The sequence below is a fragment of the Emydura macquarii genome, unplaced genomic scaffold, assembly GCF_026122565.2.
Source record: "Emydura macquarii macquarii isolate MOO-44397 ecotype Brisbane River unplaced genomic scaffold, CSIRO-AGI_Emac_v2 contig_2897, whole genome shotgun sequence".
Lineage (NCBI taxonomy): Eukaryota > Metazoa > Chordata > Testudines > Chelidae > Emydura > Emydura macquarii.
In genome coordinates, this window is record NW_027133034.1 from 23,865,187 (window position 1) to 23,888,459 (window position 23,273).

The window sequence follows — 23,273 nt, forward strand, 5'->3', positions numbered from 1 at the left end:
CACTCAGTCTGTGTTCTATACTCATTCCCCACCCATTTCTGTCCCCCTAGTCTGTCACAACTCAAAAAATGCTCGTTGCTGTGCTCCTCTGGCTCCCTAGCCTAATCTTGCTCTCTACCACCATTCTTCCCCAGCCCCCCGCTGCAATCAAGGCTGCTTGCTCCTCCTTCCCCTGCTGCCTGAATATGAGAAGGGTGAGAGTCTCCCTGTCCTCCATCGCTGTGGTCCCCAGCAGCAGAAATTGCATGCAAAGTCCTACTCAGCCCCAGTATGGAACATGCCCATTGCAGATGGAACCTTTGGAGAATTTAGCTGCCAAATTAACAAGCCTCTACTAAGCATACACAAACAATGATTTCCAGAGGATTATAGGTCGTCAAATCTGGGTCAAATTTCACGTCGCGCAACAGGCACATACGTAATGCCAGGGCAATCCCCTGTCAAATTAAAGTCCCTGTTTAAAAGCATGGAAGTGCTAGAGCTTCTCAAGAAAACAGCTGTAAGATTTTTTTTTTAAATCTAGTCAAAACAAATGTATTCATCCCAAATGTCATTCTGAGAAACAGCTTAACTGTTTTTGTTGAAGTTTTCCAAAACTAATGAAGTCTGAAGCAAGCACTCATCTTGAAAAATTTCAGCCCAAATGACTCAAGTTTGGCAAAGTTATAAGAAAGTGAAAACAGGGTCTTATAATGGGAAGTGTCAGGCAACTTTTAGGCATGCTGAAGCATGAAATTAGCATGAAAATCTCAATATCGCTGTGATACAAGTATTTGCATTTTACAGATAGGTAAACTGAAACACAAAAGAGGTCCTTACTAGCTGGGGTGTAAATTCTAGTGCCCACCAGCTTATTGTGTGCTAGCTGTTCAATGCGGACCCTGCTGGCAGGTACTAAAATTTCCCTAGTGCACCTTAATGTAGTGCTGTTTGAAACAGACTATGTTAATGTGCACTAGGGAAATTTTGGCATGGACCAGCAGGGTCCACATGGGCTAGTTAGTGCACAGCACACTGGTGTATATTAGAATTTACACCGCAAACAGTAAGGACGAAGGCACTATGTAGACAAGCCCTTCGTGATTTGCCCGAGTTCTCAGAGTGAATGGGTAGTAGGACTGAGACGAGAATCAAGATCTGATTCCGAGTCCTGTGCTTTAACCATAAAAGAATTTTCTATCCATTGCATAGTTGAAAGTGTGATAGATGATCTTGCTAGGCTGCAAAGTTAGTGATACATTTTACACTCTTAACTAAAATACCTCATCCTACCCATATAGAGCCACCACCAAAATCCAGGAGAATTCCACGGACAGGGAAAGCACCCACAGAATATTCATAGTCAAAACTGACCATATGGAGGTGTAGAGGTCTATAGCCAAAGTATCTAATACTACTATTGCAAATAGAAAAGAATTCTGCAGCCAACATCTATCTATCAGATATTTTATTGAAGAAATACAGGAGTTTACTTGCAGCACACAGAACTTCAACCTCTGCTTGTAGCTGGGTAGGTTTCTCACCTAAGTGCAACATCAACAGTAGCAGAGGAAAAGAGAATATGTAGCATAACTGGGAGGGGAAGCATATATAAAGGGGAGAGTGGGAGAGAGAGATTTACAACTGCTGAAGATATGTTCTTAAAAACTCTTTTCCATTTTTATCATCGACCATCCTCACCACCAGCATTGTAAATTTGGAACATTATATCCACTACCAAAGTTAATTAAAAGCTCATTTCACTCCACCTTTGTTTCCCCAGGAGAAAAAGAATCACAGATCATATCTGAAGCAGACACACACCATAGATGGTGATTTTACAAAAATCTTTTTATTGTCTTACTTAGAAAGCTATGAAGAGCATCATCAGACTAACTCAATTTTTCTGCATAATTTTCCACCCATCACTACTTATTTTGTGTAAGTCCTCACGAGTGAAAGAGATTTCTAAGAAGCTAAAAATATATGTTTAGGAAAAGGATAAAAAGGAGGCAAGTCTAATTATATGTGTATCACAGGTTGCATATTTTAACTGTCTGATTAATCATTTAGTGGAATCTATTTCCACTCACTGATTTAAAATATCAGTTTGACAACTGACAGGACAAGAGTAACTAGATGATACTGCAGGCTCTATAACTACATTAAGCATCCCCTATGGGGCTGAAATTGAATGATTCATCTCTTGTTAAACTACTAATAGTCAAACGCTTTCTGGAATTTTTTTAATCTTTTTTTATTACAGATTAAGAGCAGGCCAGAAAACTGCTACAGCAGGTGCAGGTTTGTACATATTAATGCAGTAGGACAGACAGAAAAATACTGATACAAAAGCAGTGAGCTCTTTGTGGTATGGTCCAGCTGTGTAAGGTGTTGTAGGGTTCCATTCTATCACCCATTCTGTTCAATATGCACACAAAGAGAAATATAAGATGACTGGGCTGGAGTGCCATTAGCACTCTAACAGCACTCAGTTCCAAGGCTCTCTTCCCCTGGTCTGGAAAGTAAAGTAACATTTTATCCCCATCTACATATAGGTAAAAGTTGCAACCTCTCTTCCTCTTGGACATGGACATTGCCAAAATTATTTCTCTCTTTGCTGTCTTGATATAGAACAACCCTTGAAGGCTTCTCAATGTCCAATACAGAATGTAGTTACCAATTTAGGACCTATGCAACTCCCACTGAAGATATTCAGTCTCTACTGACTTCAATAAAAGTTAAAATGGGCCCTTGTGAGAGATGTGCAGTTGTTTTGTAAGAATTTATGAATTATGTACATTGACCCAGTTATTACAACATTTACTGTATGACTATACTAGGCTTAATCAACAAGGCTACTGGGAAACAAACGAGAAAGCAAAAGAATGACTCTAGGTAAGACACCTGTCAACAAATACTTGAGGGTTGTTACAGGACAATGGGAGAGCCGTTGGTCCTGAAGAGACTGACTCAACTTTGTACTGGGCCCATCAAGCTGGTTTTTGATTAGCAGGGCCAAAACATCTGGAAACTGAAAAGACAAAAGATGTCTAAGGGAAAGGATGTTGTTTGAGAGCTGGACAGACTGTCCCAAGCACTGGCTGGAGATTTCTGAAGAAGCTAGGCCTGCCTGTATCACTATAACAGGCTGGTAGGGATTTAGGTAAATCAGACATGTATGAACTATTTATTCTTCTCATATCCTTTTTCTCTTATGTTATGCTTTTTTCCTACTATTTAGATGAAACAATGCTTTGGTTTATAAAGGCTGCGTAGTCACTCTATTCACCACTAGTCACACACTCCCAATGGGGAATACCACAGGTGCCAAACTAAGTAAGCAAGGTTGAGACCCAGGACATTATAACCCAAAGCTCAGTCTAGGAGTGGGAGAAATAATTCTACTCCATCCCAAAAGAGAGAAGATGGGACAGGAACACGAGGCCTAACACCTGAGTGGGTGAATTCACAGACCAGAAAGGGGACACAAAAGCAGCTAGCCCTACAATTGACAGCTCTCACTTAATAGGGCTCGTTAATGGAGTGCTGAATGCCACATCTATTCTTGGAAGAATGAACTGGCTTGCAGTTGCTTTCTGAGCACACTTCAAGGTGTTTATATTAACCCATACATGGTTTGAATCCTAACTTGCAGAAAATGCCTCCCTCTCTTGGCTCCGACATGACGACTGAGTAACAAGATCAGCTGGGGTCTTTTTGCTAACAGTCCCTACATTTAAACATTTAGAAGAAAACAGATACAATTTTCATAAGCACTGAAATCACCTAAGAGCCTACGCCTATTTTCAAAAAGTAACTTAAGCACTTAGGAGTCAAGGTTCCATTAGTAGTCAAAGGAACTTCGGTTCCTAAGGATCTAAGTTGCTTTTGGAAATGGTACTTAGACACTTCTGAAAATTTCATCCAGAGCTCTCTTGATGGATTGCTGTTAGTTCCTGAATTTGTTTTATTATTTGTTAACCTTAAAAAAATGATGTAAAGACTCCTATTTATTCATGCTTTCGCTGTGGGAAAGTGATTGTGCTTGAATCATTGAGGGTCCTGGCAAAGGGAAGTGTAATTGGTGAAAGTGTAAAGTTTCACTATTTTTGTTTTTAATTTCTATACATGCAACCAGAGGTTAAGATGCGTGTATGCTTTTAAAACATTAACAACATTTTGACTGTGTCACTCTGCACTGCTGTTTCTTTCTTCCATATCTTGTCAGGCACTGGTGCAAGTTTTTGGAAGTTACTATTCTAATTATCATTATTTTTCACAAATGCAATATGACATGCTAATAATTTTAGCCTCCTTCCCATTATATAGTATTTTCACATCAGAAAAACTTGATAAGATTATAAGCCTTACAAAAACAAAGATCATCATACATAAAAAGTTTAAATACACACTGTGATGGTATCCCAAAGCAGAACACTTTATAACTTTGTTTTAGTGAAAATACAGAATTTATTACAAATAAAGAGGAACAAGGGTAGGAGATTTCCCCAAGTTAATCAGATAAAGGAACTTTCCTTCCTTAAAAATGTAAAACTTTACCTGATCAACTGTAGTGACATCAGAAAGTACAGCATCAGGTGTTCTGTTAGGCGGGTTCACTGTTACCTGAATGGAAAAAAATTAGAATATTTAAATGAAAAAAGATTGCTCTCCTTTACCCACACTAAAATCATCATCAGACATATTTAAAGAGAACTAAAACAATGATTTCACAAGGGTGGGGGTTAAATCATATTTAAGAATAAGAGGAAAACATTTCCAACATGCTCCATAAAGTTTGTTTCAAGATTCTCTTTGTACATAGCACCTCAAAACATTTTTGCCACAAATTTTGTCACTGCATAATAACATTGCTCTTTTAACATTGTACATGCCAGGGTGCTTCATCATTTTACAAAAGTCAGAATAATTGATGATCATTCTTTTAGGTTCACAAACTTCTGCTCCAGCAACATTTTTAGGCATCACACTATAGCTATGAAGTGATTATTGATCATGAGCAATAAATCTGGTTTACTCTTACACAGCAGACCATTTAAAGATGTTTCCGCCAAACTATCAAAATAAAAAAAAAATTTATTTAAAAGCTCAAGAAGGAAGGTTACTAGTTTCTCTAACACTTTCACAGTTGGATCCAACTTTGAAGCCTATCAAAACCAAGGTTAGCATTTTGGACCATAAATTGAAGCAAAAAAACAAACAACAACAACAACAGCTATTTCAATACTGTCTTAAAACAAAAGCTTAATAAACTTTTGAAAAAGTTCACTGTATGAATGACTATGGACCTTGTCTTAGTCTTTCAAAGCCTCTGGCTTTTTATTCTTTGTCCTCCTAACTACATGCTACATTTTGAACCTTATCATTTGAAACAAGGTCCTTTTCATGGAATCTATAGCTTTGTTTTTTTGATTATGTAAATTGTAAACTCAACATGACAGTCTGTCAGACTCCATCTTAAATGGTTGATTTGTATGAAGTGAAAATATTGCAGCCCATTGAAAACTATTCAAGTAACTGAAATTTATTTGTGAAAACTGAAGAAGAGGAAGTATTTACAATGGTAGATTTTTACCAATAGCAAGTCAGTTCTACATTATATCATTGCGTTTATCAGATGTGCACTAAAGAGAATGAATTCTAGTTTAATCCATTAGATGGTATGAAGTTACCTGCTCACTTTTCAGAGTAGAGATCCTAGTTAGTGGTAATCATGTAAGTTATCCCAGGAAAGGATTGGGAAATATACAGAATTAAAATGCAGGCACAGTAGCACATCATGCAGTGTTTTGTCTTGCCTGGATTCTAGGTTTAGAAGCCTAGATAAGAAAGTGAGACTGCTACTGCTAGGCTAATGGAGAACCGGTTGACAAAGACAGGAAACATTTGGTGTGGGATACAGCAAGACATACATATTTACCACTGTAAGAAGCACTATGGCTGGATCGATTTTGACCTGAATCATAGAATTAAGGTTGGATGTGACCTTAGGAGGTCATTTGCTCCAACCCCCTGCTCAAAGCAGGACCAACCCCAACTAAATCATCCCAAGTCATCATAAGTCTGCGCATCCCCCAACAAAAGCAGAATTAGAAGAAACTACTTTATAAAAGAGTGCAAAATACTGAAAACTGCATTTGAAGTTTGATCTGATGTTCAAATCCTAGTAATACTACCTACAGTGTACTGAGGCTACACAGGAGGCAACTAAGACAGAGGATTCTTTGCCACCAAAACATCTACAAAATCTCAAACAGCAGAGAGTCTGCCTGTTTCATCTGTACTCTCATCTCTCAGGAGCTGATTCAAGTGTTCCTTTACTTGAGGTGAAGAAACTTACTGTGATTATGGAGGGAAAAATTCTTCCAATTCATACAGAACTTTCCACTCCCACAGAAGAGCAAGATCTTGGGACATGACTTCTGTACTCTCTTCTGTTTGAATTTAGGTTGGCACTGCTCACTAAGGATGTGGGTGTGCTAGAAGAATTTCTCCTGGCTAAAGACTAAGTAGCCTAACAATATGAGAACTATTAGCTTCTAACTGAATAAATGATAAATAATAATACCACCACCTAGTGCTTACATGGGTGCTTTTCATCTGTAGAGCTCAAAATGCTTTACAGGAGCTCAGCATCATTTCCCCCCATTTACAGATGGGGAAACTGAAGCACAGAGATTAAAGTGACTTGTTCAAGATTAACAGCAGGCTAGTGGCAGGACCAGGAATATAACCCAGTTTTCCTGACTATGCTACATAGCCTCTCTGAAGATGGAGTGGGATTTATTTGCTTTCAGATCTGAGAGGAAAGAGATAAACCAGAGGATAGTTTTGGGTAATTGCTTTTCTGTCCCAAAAGCTCTCTTCTCTTTCTGCTAATGTGTACATAGGGTCAACATAAGGCTTGTGAGATGGCATGGGATTAAGTATTTTCAGTATGCTAGTAACACATGCTGCATGAGCCATAGCGAGTGGCTGCGTGTCTCAGATATCTATTCCACGGTTACTACCCAATGAGAGCTAGCTGTTTGAGGCTCACTGCACACGAAATAACATTAGTAGGTCGAAGGAAAAGGCAAAGATCATCTCAGCCCCAGCTGACAGAGGAAACATCTCAGCCATGTGTCAGAAAAGTTCACAGTTCAGAGGTCTTGTTCATACTCCCAGCTGCTGTTAAACAATCATGTAACAATGAACAAGATGACTTTTCTCAGTCCGTGTCTGCTCAAAAGTTTGTGATTACTCTCTTGGATGCAAGTCTTACTGCCCATGCCTTTGCCACTTCAGAACACTACAATGGAGCTATTCCTTAAATTAACTCAGAAACTGAAGGCGGTGCAGGAAGCAATAGCCAGTTTGATAAACAAAGTGCATTTTGCCATGAATACATGATACCACTGCTCCAGAATTTGCATTGGCTGTTTATGGATTTTCATCTGGAGGTAAAGCTAACTAGTTCTGTCCTATTAAGCCCTAACTGGATTGAGCCCCATGAAAGACACCATCTCTCCCAACATTCAACACTGTTTTAGACGAAAGGACGTTCTCAAGCTCCAGCACCTTTAATACATTACAGAGGAAATTGCTCATAAAGTTTATATGAGAACCCGACATGAAAATTCACCACCATCTCTGGTATGAACTTGCCTGAAATTTGTGGGTGACCTAAGGGACACAGCACAAAGCCCTTTTATTTGGACAGAGCTAATGGGAGCTTTTGGGAGGGATTCATATTTTTTAGGAACTGAGGTGGGAGAGTATATGGTTGGAACTAGCTTCTTGTGTGTGAAGAAAGGTTGCCTGATTTGCTACTCCTTCTTGTATTTTAACATAAAATTTCAATAGCATGAACTAGCATAAGGATACCTAGAGTTTGGCATAGGCATTTTTTTCATGTTTTATATGTTAAAAATGAAATAAAATCACTCATCATAAAAAAAAAAAAAAAAACCTCTAGACCTAAGCACATACTACACATTACAATCAAAACCTCTCTGTGGTATTATAATACTGATTTTAGAGCACTGAGGTACAGAGATTGAAAGACATGACAAAAATTACAGTAAATCCAGAGGCAGAGTTTAGAACAGAACTCATAAGCCAGTCTCCCAATAAATACTCTGCTAAAATCTTGCACATCCTACCTCTGTATCTAGAGCACCAAAAGATGAGACAAAATTTAACATTATTACACCCAGACCTTTTCCTACAATTTTCATATCTGGCAACTTCCCCATACCTTGTTGGACATGGTATTTGTAAAAAATACATAACCCTACAAGGAATTAAATAAAAACAAATTAAAAGCCATCCAGGCAACCCAAGGTACATTCTAGCATCATCAGGATATCCCTTTATATTAAAAAGCCCCAAGGAGAATGGATTTATTTCTTCATTTAGTGAAACAAAGGACAACAATTTATTCATTTGTTCTCATGTAGGAAGATCACATACAAACAAGACTGTATCAGTGTGACATTAACAAAGAATACTTTTCTCAATGTTAGCATAAGAAAACTAAATAAAACAAATCACTTCCTAAACAAGAATTAGTACAATATAATTTTAGTCTATAATTTTTGGCCCAGAAGGTTTTTTATTTATTATCTAATTTCTAGTGGGCCTGTGTTTTTGTTACAAGCACCACATCAGACAAAAAAGTCCAAGAATATTGAGTTGGGCCACGAATACCACCACTAATGACTTTAGTAGCAGCTCATTTGGGCTGCTGTGGGTACACAGATGGTCTCATTGAAATCAGGTTTATGATAATAAATGTTTTGTTAAATTTGTCAAGGAGACATCAAAGAGTTGTGCCTCTGTTTAAAACAAGAGTGATTCATCAATATTTTATTTATGAGCACAACATGATATATTTAGACAAAGCCTCTCCCCATACCTTCTGCGACTGGGTGTACACCTCAAGATTTGACCATTAGATTAAGAAATTTGAACATAGTAGATCCAGATTTTAGTACACATCTAAAACATAAAAGCTTTTTTAGCTTGTGAATTCTCTGTCTTTCAAGGTGAACTAACAACCTAGAAAGCAGTCCATATGGGACTATGGATGTACACGCATAGGCCCTCCATTGTAAGCTGGAAATAATTAACTTATGTGGTGCTGCTCCTGCAGTATGGCAAAGTCCATATGATTGTGTGTTATTTGTATTGCAATAGTGCCTACAGGCCCTGATCTGGAGAAAAGTTGTGCTAACTTTTTACCTATTGTGCTAAAAGTTGTTCTAACACCTATTTTGCTAACTGTCCTTCATACCATTTCCTATCTAAATGCCACGTTTTTCATGTCAGTTAGGTGAACAGCTGCTCTATGCGTTTGGACATGTGTTTAGCTCACATATACAATTAACCACATTGTGACATTATATGTCACTTGCCAAGTACCCTCCCAAGACGCTAATTTCACTCTAGATAACAATCCAGAGAGTGAGTGGAGAAAACCAGTACTATTCCTTTCCTTTCCTGCTTGTGCTTCTGAAACAACACACACACAAATGCATCAATTTAGAAACAGAGCTACCTCTAGAGGTTTTTCCCATGAACAGCATGCTCTGCAAGCCATTTTAAACAAACAGGAGGATAACACCACTTGCTTGCAAGTTCCTCAGCTGGAATTTAATTTTTTTTAAACTAATCATGCAAACATTAAAAACATTCATAATATAATTAGATAAGAAATCAAGTACTGCGGGGCAAAGATTATATGCAATCAAGATTACATTAATCAAAATTAACATTTATTGTTTTGTATCCTCCCCCCCCCCCCCCCCCGCACCTGTTTCTATGTGTGCTCTCAGGTCCATAACTACATTAAAGGCCATGAAAGTCCAGATTTCTGTCATTACAGTTAAAAGATGAAAGATTGAAACTACTTCCTTTAACTAAAAGAATTTGTGCAGTATATGGGACAGATTATCCACTGAAGGGATAAACCTGCAAAGGCTTAAGCACATGGGTAACAAGGGGACTACCCCTGCGAAGATAGTTACTTGTGTGATGTTACCATGATCTGCATTCCAAAAATGGCTCCATTTTTATCTGTAGAAAAGAAAAGCATTTGCAGGTATACATTCAAGTGCTAGAATGATAAAATGACAAAGCATGCATTTTGCACAGGACATAGGACAACCAGGATCCCTTGATTCAAGGAGACTGCACATAAACCAACAATAAGGGAAAGCACAGTGAAAACGCCTTTGAAGGGATCTAAATCTCTGTGCCACTTATAAAAAGAGAAAAACTAGTAACCAGAAATCCTGCTCTTCAAGTTGGTGTACAGGAGAGGCTGAGCTCTCAGAATCTAATACAAAGAGACTCAAAAAAAGTTCTTTACACTGGATTGATTTTATATGTTCTGCAAGGCTTTTGCTGCCCTAAATATTAATACAGAGACTTCAGAGAACTCTGAAGAACTGACAGATCAAAAGGAAAGTCAGTAAACAAATAAGCATTTTCCTTCAGCTTCCAGCAAAGAACTCTGCACCTACTCCCTTCTAGTTATGGAGGATGTGATCAAATCACACTGGGAGAAACCAAACACAAGATTTGAGACAGTCACAAAAGTGCTACACAATGCGTAAATTAAGATTATTCTATATCATACTCTGAGGTCAACATAGCTGTTGCCAGCTTGGCTTGTGAACTGATGATTGTGTCAGAAGGTGACCTGCAGCCTAAAGAGTTCACAGACCTGAGGATAAAGACCAGCCTAGACTGCAGCTATGAAGCAGCTTCTGTCATCTAATCAGCCGCCTCAACCTGTACTGCTCAGGCTAGTCAGTCCTGGAAGAACTCTTTCAGAAGACCTACTAACAATGTAACAGGAATCCTCTGTGAGATCTTCGCCGTCACAGCCTTCCTGTCAAATAAATCTTTGAACTGCTTAAAATTTCTAGAAGAGTCTGTAGCATACATCACAATAGCTAGTCAAAATCTGTGGAGCGGGGATTGGAAAACATATACCCTTTATGAGCATATAATAGTCTCCTATGTATACTGAGTATAAGCTCTTTTATGGAGCAAGGGACAAAGCAGATTCTAAGCACAACGTAATGACAAAAACACCATCCCATCAATTAATTAGCAGAGGAAGAACTACAGCACATCATCAAAAAGCAGGCAGCTCTTGATTGGTGACATGAGGTATAGGAAACATAAAATACCAATGCACAAAAATACTGAGATCTCGTTTCTTGATTCTTGGTGCAATACAAGGTGTTGTCTCAGAGCTATGTTGCCCCACATACTTTGGATACTGGCTATTTGATGAAGCACTTCTCTTGCCATGTGCCATTATGGCAGATGAGATGAACTGCCCACTTACACTAATAATCCCTAGAGTTAAACAGTATTGAAAACCCCGTGCCATAAATTCCTGTAGAGCTCTGGAACTTGCCTCCTCTGGTGATCTGCAGAGCAAGAACCTGATGAACCTGTCAATTGTCCTTTCCTCTCAAGTTTTACTAAAATAGCATGCTTCGTGTGTGTGGAAGGAGAATACAAAATTTAAGTGCGCATGAGAGTCTTCTATTGTTGACAACAAGAGCATATAAGTAATTTTAATATTGTTCAGCTCTTCAAAGACTTTTGATGTATGTTTTTATTAATTAAAAATCTATATTATAGACAACCTAAACTAGTGGAAAAAACTTATTTCTCCATAAGTATTAAAAAGAGCATTCACTCAGGCAGGAATAATGAAGAGAGCTACTCCACTTATACCAACATGTTCAAGACCATCTATAGAGAAGGCAGTCTCTCAGTCTCACTGTAAACAAAGTATAGGAGTGTGAGGCTGTAATTTGGCAGAGAGACTCTTCAGAATCCACTTATGTCTGTCTTCTGCTGTGTCATTCCCAAGCTAACTGATCATTGCTAATAATATATTTATTATTTATCTTATATTACCTTCAGTGAGAAAAAGACAATAGTTATTTCATCTGAAATACATAGTAAATTTACCTTAGCCTTTTCCGATGTTCGTTTTCCACCAAAACTCCCAGCTCCAACAACAAACACAGAGAATTGGTTATAGCACAACAGATCCTTTCCACAGTAGGTATAAACTGGAAGACAATACAAAACGAGAGGTTATTTTCTCTGTTTTGAAAACTCTTAACACTGACCCCTCTCAGAGTCAATGGATATTGAACAGCTTAGTTTTATATATGCCAGTATTCATCTTCACAAGTAAGGGTACAATGTCCTCACTTTTGAATGGCACGGTCATAAATCATTTTCTAACAAGTGAAGATTAATGTCCTGTTTAAAAGTAAGCTATTATAGATGCTCTTTACAAAAAAGTATTAAAATGAAAAAATGAGCTATCAAAATGCTGATGACATACCAAGTGCTAAAAAGTGGTTGATAATACACAAAGTGCTGAAATTAATGTTTATTTCAACATTTCACACATCATTAGCCATTTATTTAAATACTATAGAACTATGCCATAAAAAGTGATTTATTAGAAGCCATTAATAATCCCTGGTGAAAAAACACATTCATAACCTCTTACAAAACAAAGCAGCATTAATAGTGTATGGGAAAAAAGCAGCCCCAAAGGAAGACTGAATTTAAGGTCACTTGGTACTCTTTTTGTTAAAGTCACTTTTGATTTTGTTGAACCTGAAGTATTTATAGTTACTGAGATGAAACAGAAATCATTCTGTTTCCAATTTATTCTCACTTATTATTCCATTAGGACGCAGACCAGCATTCATACTTAAACTTATTCCCAATAGTGTACCACATCCACTTATACTGGGAGCCTAGTTTCTCCCATAAGCTGACTTTTAATGGCCCAGGACATAATCTTCAAGTCTCTTACACAAATAGACAGACTGGTTTGAATAACTTCAAATTGGCACAAACCTTGCTTTTCAATCGTTCCTATGTGGAAGTAAAGCACAACTAAAAGGATTAGGTTGGAGAGCAGTTCGCTTTGCCAGACTGAGCCATTAACTCAGTGGTCCCCAAATTTTTTACCCCATCCCCCCACCCCATCACCCCTGGCCTGGGGCTGGAAGCAGGATGACAGTGAGGCCTAGGGCTGCAGCTGGGAGCAGGAGCATGGTTAGGGGGCTGCGATCAGGGTCAAAGACCGAGACCGGGGGCATGGCAGTTGGGATCCAAAGCTGGGAGCTGGGCCGTGGCGGCTGGGGGAGTGGGGGGGGCCCCGCAGATGGGAGCGGGGCGCCTGGGGACCCCAGAGGCCACAGTGCACCCCAGAGGATGCCAGGCACTGAGGCAGGGGCTGCGGGCTGGGTGCACACACCACAACCAGGGGCAAAAGCCGGGCCTGGAGCAGAGCCCAGGGCAGAGAGGAGCTGGGTAGTGCTCCCTCTCCGACCCCCCCCTCCATAAGGGTTGACCCAGGCCTGACCACACCCGCTTAGGGAGGTGCACCATACAGTTTAGGGACCTCTACATTAACTAGTAAGAAACAGCAGGTCAGAAATAGGTATTCTTTTTGGAGGTTTTGAGAAAAAAGTAGGGAAAAATCCCATTCCCGTCGACGCAGCGCTACGCCAATTGAGGGGTGGTTTTACTGCGTCGACTTCTGGATCGATTGAGCGGGTGGGTCTTCACTGACCGCTCAGTTGATCCAGATAGGTCGACCTGACGGCAGCGACTTTGTTGCCATCAGTGTAGACGTACCCTTAGGATGGAACAATCAGCTGCACACATACAAAATGGGAAATAACTCCCTAGGAAAGAGTACTTTCAGAAAGGGATCTGGGCGTCATAGGGGATCACAAGTTAATATGACTCAAAAAAGCAAACATCATTCTGGAATGTATTAGCAGGAGTGTTTTAAGCAAGATACGAGAAGTAATTCTTCCGCTCTATTCCACATTGATTAGGCCTCAACTGGAGTATTTGCCCAGTTCTGGGCACCACATTTCAGGAAAGAGGTGGAGAAATTGGAGAAAGTCCAGAGAACAACAACAAAAATGATCACAGGTCTAGAAAACATGACCTAGGAGGGAAGATTGAAAAAATTGGGTTTATTTAGTCTGGAGAAGAGAAAACTGAGAGGGGGCATTATAACAGTTTTGAAGTACATAAAAAGTTGTTACAAGGAAGAGAATGAAAAATTCTTCTCCTTTACCTCTGAGGATAGGACAAAAAGCAGTGGGCTTAAATTGTAGCAAAGGCAATTTAGGTTAGACATTAGGAAAAACTTCTTAACTGTCAGGGTAGTTAAGCACTGGAATAAACTGCCTAGAGAGTTTGTGGAATCTCCGTCATTGGAGATTCTTAAGAGCAGATTAGATAAACACCTGTCAGGGATGGTCCAGATAATGCTTGGTCCTGCCATACGTGCAGGGCACTGGACTAAATGACCTCACAAGATCCCTTCCAGTCCTACGATTCTGTACCATAACCATGTAACCAGAAATCAAGACCCATATATTTAATGAAAGAAAAATACAGGTTATGGACTGCTTGGGCCCACTAAATCAATGCAAGAATAGAAAAAAAATTGACAAACATTTCACGACATGTAACTTAAAGGGTGCCCTTTCTCAAAGTTCATGTTAACAATCAATTTAATTAGATGATGGATTTTACTTACACACACACACACACACACACACACACACACACACACACACACACACACACACACACACACACACACACACACACACACACACACCCCTTTTTAAGAGAAACACAATTCAGGCTAACCAACTTCAGGTAAGACTAACTATTAGAAGTAATAGCTTTTTTCCATTTGTGTATGCAGCACCATCTCTCTGTTCCTGTGGCCAGGAACATTACTGAATCATCTGTCAATTTTCTCTCAAAAAGGAATATTCTTAATTTCAGCACCCACCTATTTCAAAGAACAGGGCAACTTACACATGCAAGCACATTAATTGCAAATTAGCTCATTTCTCAGCAGTCACTTGGACACTTAGCTAAGAATTTAAAGTGTTTTTAGACTGAAAGTTATTGTTAGCATAGGTTAAATTTTGAGACTGTCAGCTTTGATTGTGTCTCCTTAATAAATTACAATATGGTTACCATCTAAGAGAATAACTGCTCCTGAGCCTTTGTCAAGGATATCAGCAATAGTCGATTCTGAAGTTAACTGTCCTGAAAGAGAGAGAATAGGAATATGTCACCAATATCCACATGGTGTAGTATAAAGGTCAAATTATAACACAACATGAATTTCGCAGTAGTATTTTAACAAAGCTAATTACAAATATTCCCAGGTTTGTAATCTTACACAAACCAAGTTTCAGAACCTATAAATTAGAAGTCATTTATTTGTAATACATTAATACAATACAGGTGAGGTTTTCGTTTAAAATGTCCATTCAGAGTTAACAGTAAGTGAATACATGTTTAGATCTCAATCCTGTAACTGACTCCTGCACCTACTCAGAGTCCTATTGAATTTGAGAGGCACCTACCGGGTGGAAATAGTTGCAAGACTGAGGCTTTAAGGCTTATCTAAATGGCGAGTTAGCTTGGGGCAAGCCAGGATGTGGCTAGAGTGCATCAACTTGCTGTACGAACCCTGCTACCACACACTAGAAGTTCCATAGTGCACTCTGACATCCTCCTGTTTCAGGGAGTAATACATCAAAGTGCACTATGAAACTTTTAAGGTGCAGTGGCAGGGTCCACGTGGCAATTCAGTGTGCAGCAAAATAACACACTGTAAATTCTTATCCTGGCTTGCTGTGCATTAATTTACCATATACACAAGCCCTTAAGTATCTACGAGAAGTTGAGGTGCACTCAAGTCTGGAATATTTATGAACTTCTCAAGATTTTGAGTGGCCCATTAATTTCACAATAACTGTGTGAGTGTTGAAACTTATTCATATGGCTTTTCCCAGCAGAACCCTTAGAGTTTCACCACCAGCCATCCTACCAAAAGGATAACTGGCTAGGTGTGACAAGAGGAGAAACAGACATATGCTACAAAGGACTCGTGTGAGGCTTAATGAGCCCATTTGAAAATCATGTTCAGTCTGAAAATATTTCACCACCTATTGTTACAGTAACAGCTAAAGTTATAACTGAGAGAGAGAAACAATTTAACTTTTTTTTTCAATTTGTCTTCTTCATGCATTTTGTGTAAAGTCATGTTCATTGTTCCCCCATATTACAAATACTTTCCTTTCATCTGAGTTTCACACACAAATAGCAGGGGAGGAAAAACACAAACACACTTTGTGAAAGGTAAGAAAACTTAATTTTAAAACCAAAGAAACTGGCAGGCAACTGAGGAGCAAAAGTAATACCTGAAACCACTGCCAACACCTGGAAATGGAATAGATTGCAAGTTGAGTGACTGTACTTTAAGGCAAAGCACACTGATGAAGCACTTTTACACTTCTATGGCACATACAGTCTACACTATAGTGGTTCAAAAGTAGACACTTCTGAATACACACAAAATAAACTATTTATTTCAGCCCTTACAGCAGGCCTATTTCCCAAAAACAGCAGCTATTTACAAAATTAATGGCTCTCTATAGTCTTAAAATTTTGTACCTGACATTAAATCTCCCACTACTTCTGTTTGATTTGCAAAGATTCTTCTCCTAGAAAATGTAGATGAGTTGTATCACATACACTAATTATTTGGTGCAAGAAGCGCAGACTATTTATTTAGCCATATCTTATGTCCTACATGGGGACCAATATTACCTATCATATTCCACTACAACTCATAATGCTGAATGTCAAACAGCAGAAAAGTGTTCAGTTTGCTGTCTTCTCATGTCATCGATACATAAAAATATAACTGAAAGAGCTTGTGAATTAACAAGAAAACCCTAACAACCAAGTACTGCAAAAAGCGCTGGTTAAAATGTTGAGTCATCATCAGGCTAGGGACATTTTCACAATAAACACTTTTAACGCAATCCATTTTCAACTATTAAACCCAAAATGTTCAAAGAAATCAGGCTCTTAATCCTCACACGCTTTCTTATCACTCAAGGTTATAAAATAGAAGATTTTAAGAACTTTAAATACTGAAGCCAAGCTTCTCTCAAACGAATATTTCTGGTGGTCTTAGGCTGAATATTTTACACTTTTAGATCTCTAGGGTGTTGAAGGCCCAATACAATTTGAGTTGCTTGACCACTGTCTTACAGGCCAAGCATAACTTCAGTTGCTTGCTTGGCTATTCTGACCACTGTAGCATGACATCTTCCAGCTGGCAGAGATAAATAGGACTGCTGAATAACCTTATAGATGTCTCTGTTTCTGCATACCACGGCACATAATAAGACAAAATACAGATACTGTATGCTTGCAAGTGCACATAGATAATGGCAATAAAAACAAGTTATCCTTGAACATCTGGGGGTACACTGCTTCATTGCCAAGGGGCATACTTTTACTCCGCCCCCCCATCATCAAATGTTGTTTTAACAATCCCAATTATCATGATAAAAAGGAAATGTAGTTAAGGGTAAAAACCCAAAGCAGGTAATTAGCATATATAATAAAAAAAATAATAATTAGGTAAAGGTTGTTTATAAAACGGTATAAAAAGTCACCACTCAAACAAAGGGAGGCGCTCTATCAACACCTGATTCTGTGGGAGGTGCTGCCGGTTGGACCAAAAAATCCACTAACTCCCTGGGGGGGGCCCCTAAAAAAAGCCGTTTCTGTATACAACTTTCTAAGTAATTGCTTAGCTCTCCAGGCTTAGTAAGTATAATATATTGTAGTTAATTTTAGGCTTTGTATCTAACTAGTATATTTATAAAAAGCCTTGCACATTAAACCTTATTAATCTGCAAATCGGGCATACCGTGTCTCACTGGTATCCACACTGATCACAAAGTGTCCAAAATCAACATAGGGAGGAAAATGAAAATTCCTGCATTTCAACAATAAAAAAAAACAGTTTTTATACACAGGTCATGCCATAATATGCATTGTGTGTGTATATAACATCTACTTTTTGGTGTGTGTAACAGGAAATCCAGCAAATAAGGCAAATACATTTTAAAAATAAATTTATTTAAGGTCAGGAATGAGATGTGAGGAATTGCCTTCTGAAAATTCTTAAGTCTTCAAACCAACTCATGGAGAAAATCCATGAGAGGAATTGGTGGCCAGTGTCCTATGCAGTATGATATTCTATTTTTGAGGGGTAATTGTTTTAAATAGGTTGACAAACAACTTAAATATCAGCCTGAACAATATAATCTTATTCACAGAGTCCTGTCAATTAATGGCGAGCATGTCATCTTCCCTGCAAGCAATAAAAGAGCTCAGGTGCTTCCTTTCGCTTTCAGGAGAAAAGAACTAGTTTATCCATGGTTTATTTGGTTTCCTCCGCACATGCTCTCATCTCCTTCTCAATGAATTCCCAAAGAATTTCTCAGTACCACTTCACAAATAAATTCATATAGAGAAATTCTGGCAACCAGGACTGGAATTGAAAAAGGTAAGGAGAAGGGCAACGAAAATGATTAGGAGTATGGAACAGCTTTTGCATGAAAAGAGATTAAAAAGACTGGGACTTTTTAGTTTGGAAAAGAGACAACTAAGGGGGAATTATGATAGAGGTCTATAAAATCAAGACTAGTGTGGAGAAAGTAAAAAAGGAAGGGTTATTTATTCCTTCACATAAATACAAGAACTAGGGCTACGGCTACACTGACAGCAGCTAAGTCACTGCAGTCAGATCGATTTCTCTGGATCAACTGAGCGGTCAGTGAAGACCTACTCAGTCAATCCAGAAATCGATGTTCTAAGACCACCTTCACAAGTGGCATAGCACTGCATCAACGGGAATGCGGTTCCCATCAATACAGTGCAACGAAGTCGGTGCGCAGAACAGAAGCAGAGAAGTCGACGGGAGTTACGCAAGATCTCTGTGTAGCTTGAGTAACTCCTGCCGAATCTCGGAGGTAAGTGTAGGCAGGGTCTAGGGCTCACCCAATGAAATTAACAGGCAAAAGGTTTAGAAATATTTCTTCACACAGTACACAGTAAACCTGTGTAACTCTTTGCCAGGGGATGTTGTGAAAGCCAAAAGTATAACAGGATTCTAAAACAAACTAGGTAAATTCATGGAGAATAAGTCCATCAATGGCTAGTAGCCAGGATGGGCAGAGATGCCACGTCATCAGTGCCCCTAGCCTCTGTCTACTAGAAGTTGGGAGGGGACAACAGGGGATGGATCACTTGATGATTGCCTGTTCTGTTCATTCCCTCTGAAGCACCTGGCATTGGCCAATGACACAAGCCAGGATCCTGGGCTAGATTGACCATTGGTCTGATCCAGTATGATTGGTTTTATGTTCTTAAATAGTGAAGTTTTATAAAACCGGAATATATAACCTCCTCACACGTAGATTCTGATGATCCAATAACACATTTTTCAATAAACATTTTGAAGGTAAGGTTTAAGTGTCTGTCCTTGTTCACGTCTCTATAATGTCAAGGTGTGCTTCGGTTCCTTTATGCTTGAAAGCATCTCTCTCTCACCAACAGAACTTGATCAAATAAAAAATATTACCTCACCCTGTTTGTCTTCCTAAATATACTTAGTTGATTTAATTCTTTAAGTCTCACAGACAATGTAGACAAAGTGCAGTTTCTAGAAATATTCTGAAAATTTATGATATAGACTCCAAGAGGTAATTAAAAATATGTCTAGTTAATGAGTTGATCACAAACTATATATAGCACATTGTGAAGACATACTAATTTATGTTTAGTAAGCAACAGAACATTCTTTTTTAGGCAGCTCAGCAGAAAGCCAATTGTTGCCTTATTTTTATTAGGTACATCCCAGGTGTTTGACAAAATTATAGTTAGACCAAAAAAGCATCATCTGAACAGATTTTTTTTTTTTTTTAACAGAACATCTGATTGGGAAGTTCCCCCACTAGCATGATACAGCCACACACAAAATACAGAGTACAATTTGCAACAAAAAACAGTTCAAAACCATGTATCCATATATCCAATGTAATGCTGATACAAAAGAATGGTTGAATATGAAATCATCAGGGTAAAGGACTGACCTGAAGTTGGAAATGGTTTATACAACTCCAGATATTGCTCACCATGCAGTACCTGTGTAAAAATAAGCAGCACTATAATGGCAATCAGTGTCATTTTCCACCACTTCCATCACGGTTATAAGCAAATATGTAGATGCAAATATTTTGGATATGTGTTCAGAATGAAAATATATAGCTAAAAATAAAGAGAAGTGAGAAATTATGTCAAGTTCTTTCCACACCTGATATTTTTAGCTGCACCAACACTACAAAAATACCAGTGGAAATTGACACAAATTCATTATTTCAGAACGTTTTGTTGTGTTACTTTAACTGGTGAGTGTAGGAATTATTTTCACACACTCATCTGTGGAAGTTGTTGGTAATAGCCTGGAATCAAATAAGCCTTACATCAGTCCTGACTTTACCATCACACTGTATTTCATGGAATGCACTGAGCATGGGGAAATTCAGGTTGGATATTAGGGAAAATTTTCTAACTACAAGGATAGGTCAATACTGTAACAGGTTACCTAAGGGAGGTGGGAAATCTCCATCCTTGGAGGTATTTAAGCATAGGTTCGATAAACACCAGTCAGGGATTGTCATTGTATACTTAAGTATACTTTGTATATTTAATCCTGCTTCAGCACAGGTGGATGGATTTGGTGATCTTTTCAGATCCCTTACTGCCCTATATTTCTATCCTTCTAAGTTTCTAATTAGGAAGAAGCCATCAAAAGATAAATATGGGCAATAACTGCCAAGTTAACCTCTGTCATCTACTCCATCATGTATCAATAACTCAAACAAAATAAATCAATTAGCATTGGCCTACACACATTTCGATTTCAAAGTGTTCTAAACTCTTCCCATTTCCAAAAAGTTTGAACACTCCAAGATAAAGAACTTCTTTTCGAACCTCAGAAATCATCTTAAAAGAAAGTGCATTCAAAGCAAAATGTGAATGGGATGGACAGCACAAATTTTTAAGTAAATGTTAAAGTATTTCCAGCATATTTATGCAATCCTTTTTATCACTGACAAGCCTCCTGAAGTGGAGTCCAGTTTTCATAATGCCCAGCACCAAACAGTTATGATTAACTGTTCATTCACTTCTCTTGAGCACCTACTGTAGTTCCTCAATTACAGTAAACAATTTAAAATGCCTTCTATACTGCAGAAGTTTTCACGCTATGCAATGTGATGGCACTGAATAATACCAAGTTCCCAGGTTTAAAATTCCTTTAAAAAACAGTACAGATGTAAAAGTAGGCCTTTTAAAAATGTTTTAATAAATATTCAAGCTATAATTCAGTGCTTTGAATAAAGTGTTACTAGATGGAGTAAGAACCACTCAGATTTGTAATGCAGAGAATTCAAAGAAAATAGGGGAGATGACTCAGGAGCCTTTTGATTGTAGTTTACTCCTTTAATGTATGGGACCAAGCAGATGGGAAACTAATGTTTGGCTCTATATCACTATTCCCAGGATGTAGATGATTATATGTTGCTCTTCTTTCCATTGTTGATGTGTGAAATGTGATAGAAATAACGGACACTATAAACTTTTAGGGGGCTTCCCTCTGTTCTGTGAAGCACTATGTTTTTTCCTTAGCTTCTCACAAAAACAAGAAGACATGCCATGTGCAGTCAACAAAAGCCAGCAGCAGTGATTCAGGTTCAATACATATCGAATATAGGGTTTGGCCATATGGTGTTTGGATATTGTTTGTTTCTTTCTTTTTTAAAGAAAACTCCAGAGTTTGATGTCAAGAAGCTAAGAAAAAAAACTAGTGGGTGGCAGGATTGTGACTAAAATAAATTAGCTCATGTATACAATTCTCTTTAGTTTACATGCAGACCACAGTCTTAGTATGGAAAATACTGTACATTTTACATTTTAAACGTTTTTTTTTAAATCATATTTCAGCTATGAAATACTAATTTCTTATGACATCATATCCTTGAAGGAGGCAGTTTTACGTAATTTATACTTGTTTAATAGATATATAGCTAAATGTCTACATAGTTCTATCTAGATACACACACAGTTTGAAGAATTTTTGCAAAGATGTACATTGTCAACTAAATAAAAGGAAGGCAAAGATTTAATCTACTGCACTTGTTTTCTAGATTATATATGGTACAGAGCTGCATCTCTGGACAAAGCAAAAAAAGATACCTCAAAAATAAAATCTGTCCATTACAAAAAAAAAAGTGTCAGAGCTAGATAAAGGTTTTCGATTTTTAATGAAGAGGACGTTGCCCTTTCAATCGAGATTCTCACTAAAAAAAAAAAAAAAAAAAAAAAAAAAAAAAAAAAGATCACACGATTTATAAATGGTTTACAAAAAAAGCCCCATGAAATCTGTACCAGAGAGTTATCTAACTTATTTCAATACAAGTTTTTCCATGTTGCAAGAAATCAGAGCATGTTACTTTTCCTCTTCCTAGAAGAACAGCAATCTGGGAATTTTTGGTGTACATACTGAGCCATTTCAATTACAGTCAATTTATACAACATGTAACACAAAATAAATTGCAATGTCTAACTCATACATACCTTTGTGAAATCAATGTTGAGTCCGGGAACACTAGAAAGCCCACCCAACATAGATGCCTGAGCTGGGATAACTCCAAAGCTAGGTAAACAACAGAACTCTTCACTTCCTTCAAAAAGAAATTTTAGATGATCTGGATCTTTGGTTGACATTCCTACACCAAGAGCATACAAAATCGGTTGCAAGTGAGTGTAGTTATACACCATAGTGCGCAACTTCTGGCCAACAAATTTGCTCTGTGGATTAAAAAAATATAGAAAAATGAAAGTTAAATGTAGTGTTTGATTTCAATTTATCTTCTGCAGGCACAATCATCATACAGCTGCAATTTATATGCTGGGATTACTTATATGCTATGTCACAGGGAAGATACTTCTGGAACTGAAGTGACATTTTTTGTTTGTTTCCCTTTAAATATATTCCATAACAATAAATATAATGTAAGGATGCCCTGTCTATATCATGGTGCAAGTGATCTTATGGCAATAAAGAACCACAGACTGCAAATTACACTATGCAGTATTTCAAGGAAAAACAACATTACAGAGGACAGCTCAATACACAATCATGATTAAATTCCCTCAAAGACCAATACTAACAAAATAGTTAACACCGTAGTAGCCAGCTCATCCCACCTAAAATGGGGGAGTGGAGGTGGGGAAAATCAGCCAAAGTTAAA

The 23,273-nt window shown here is 38.1% G+C and overlaps 1 protein-coding gene across 2 annotated transcripts in view; it reads right to left on the reverse strand.

The window, feature by feature from the left end:
- The window catches only part of HSD17B4 (hydroxysteroid 17-beta dehydrogenase 4), a 115,912-nt gene that overhangs the window by 52,545 nt on the left and 40,094 nt on the right, over window positions 1-23,273 (reverse strand). For both annotated transcript variants that reach the window (XM_067568589.1, XM_067568588.1), the window contains 5 exons: window positions 22,597-22,830; window positions 20,052-20,103; window positions 15,061-15,132; window positions 11,986-12,089; window positions 4,543-4,608 (listed from right to left, as the gene is read on the reverse strand). In XM_067568589.1, the coding sequence (XP_067424690.1) occupies window positions 4,543-4,608; window positions 11,986-12,089; window positions 15,061-15,132; window positions 20,052-20,103; window positions 22,597-22,830 (528 nt within the window). The remainder of the gene's footprint in view (window positions 1-4,542; window positions 4,609-11,985; window positions 12,090-15,060; window positions 15,133-20,051; window positions 20,104-22,596; window positions 22,831-23,273) is intronic.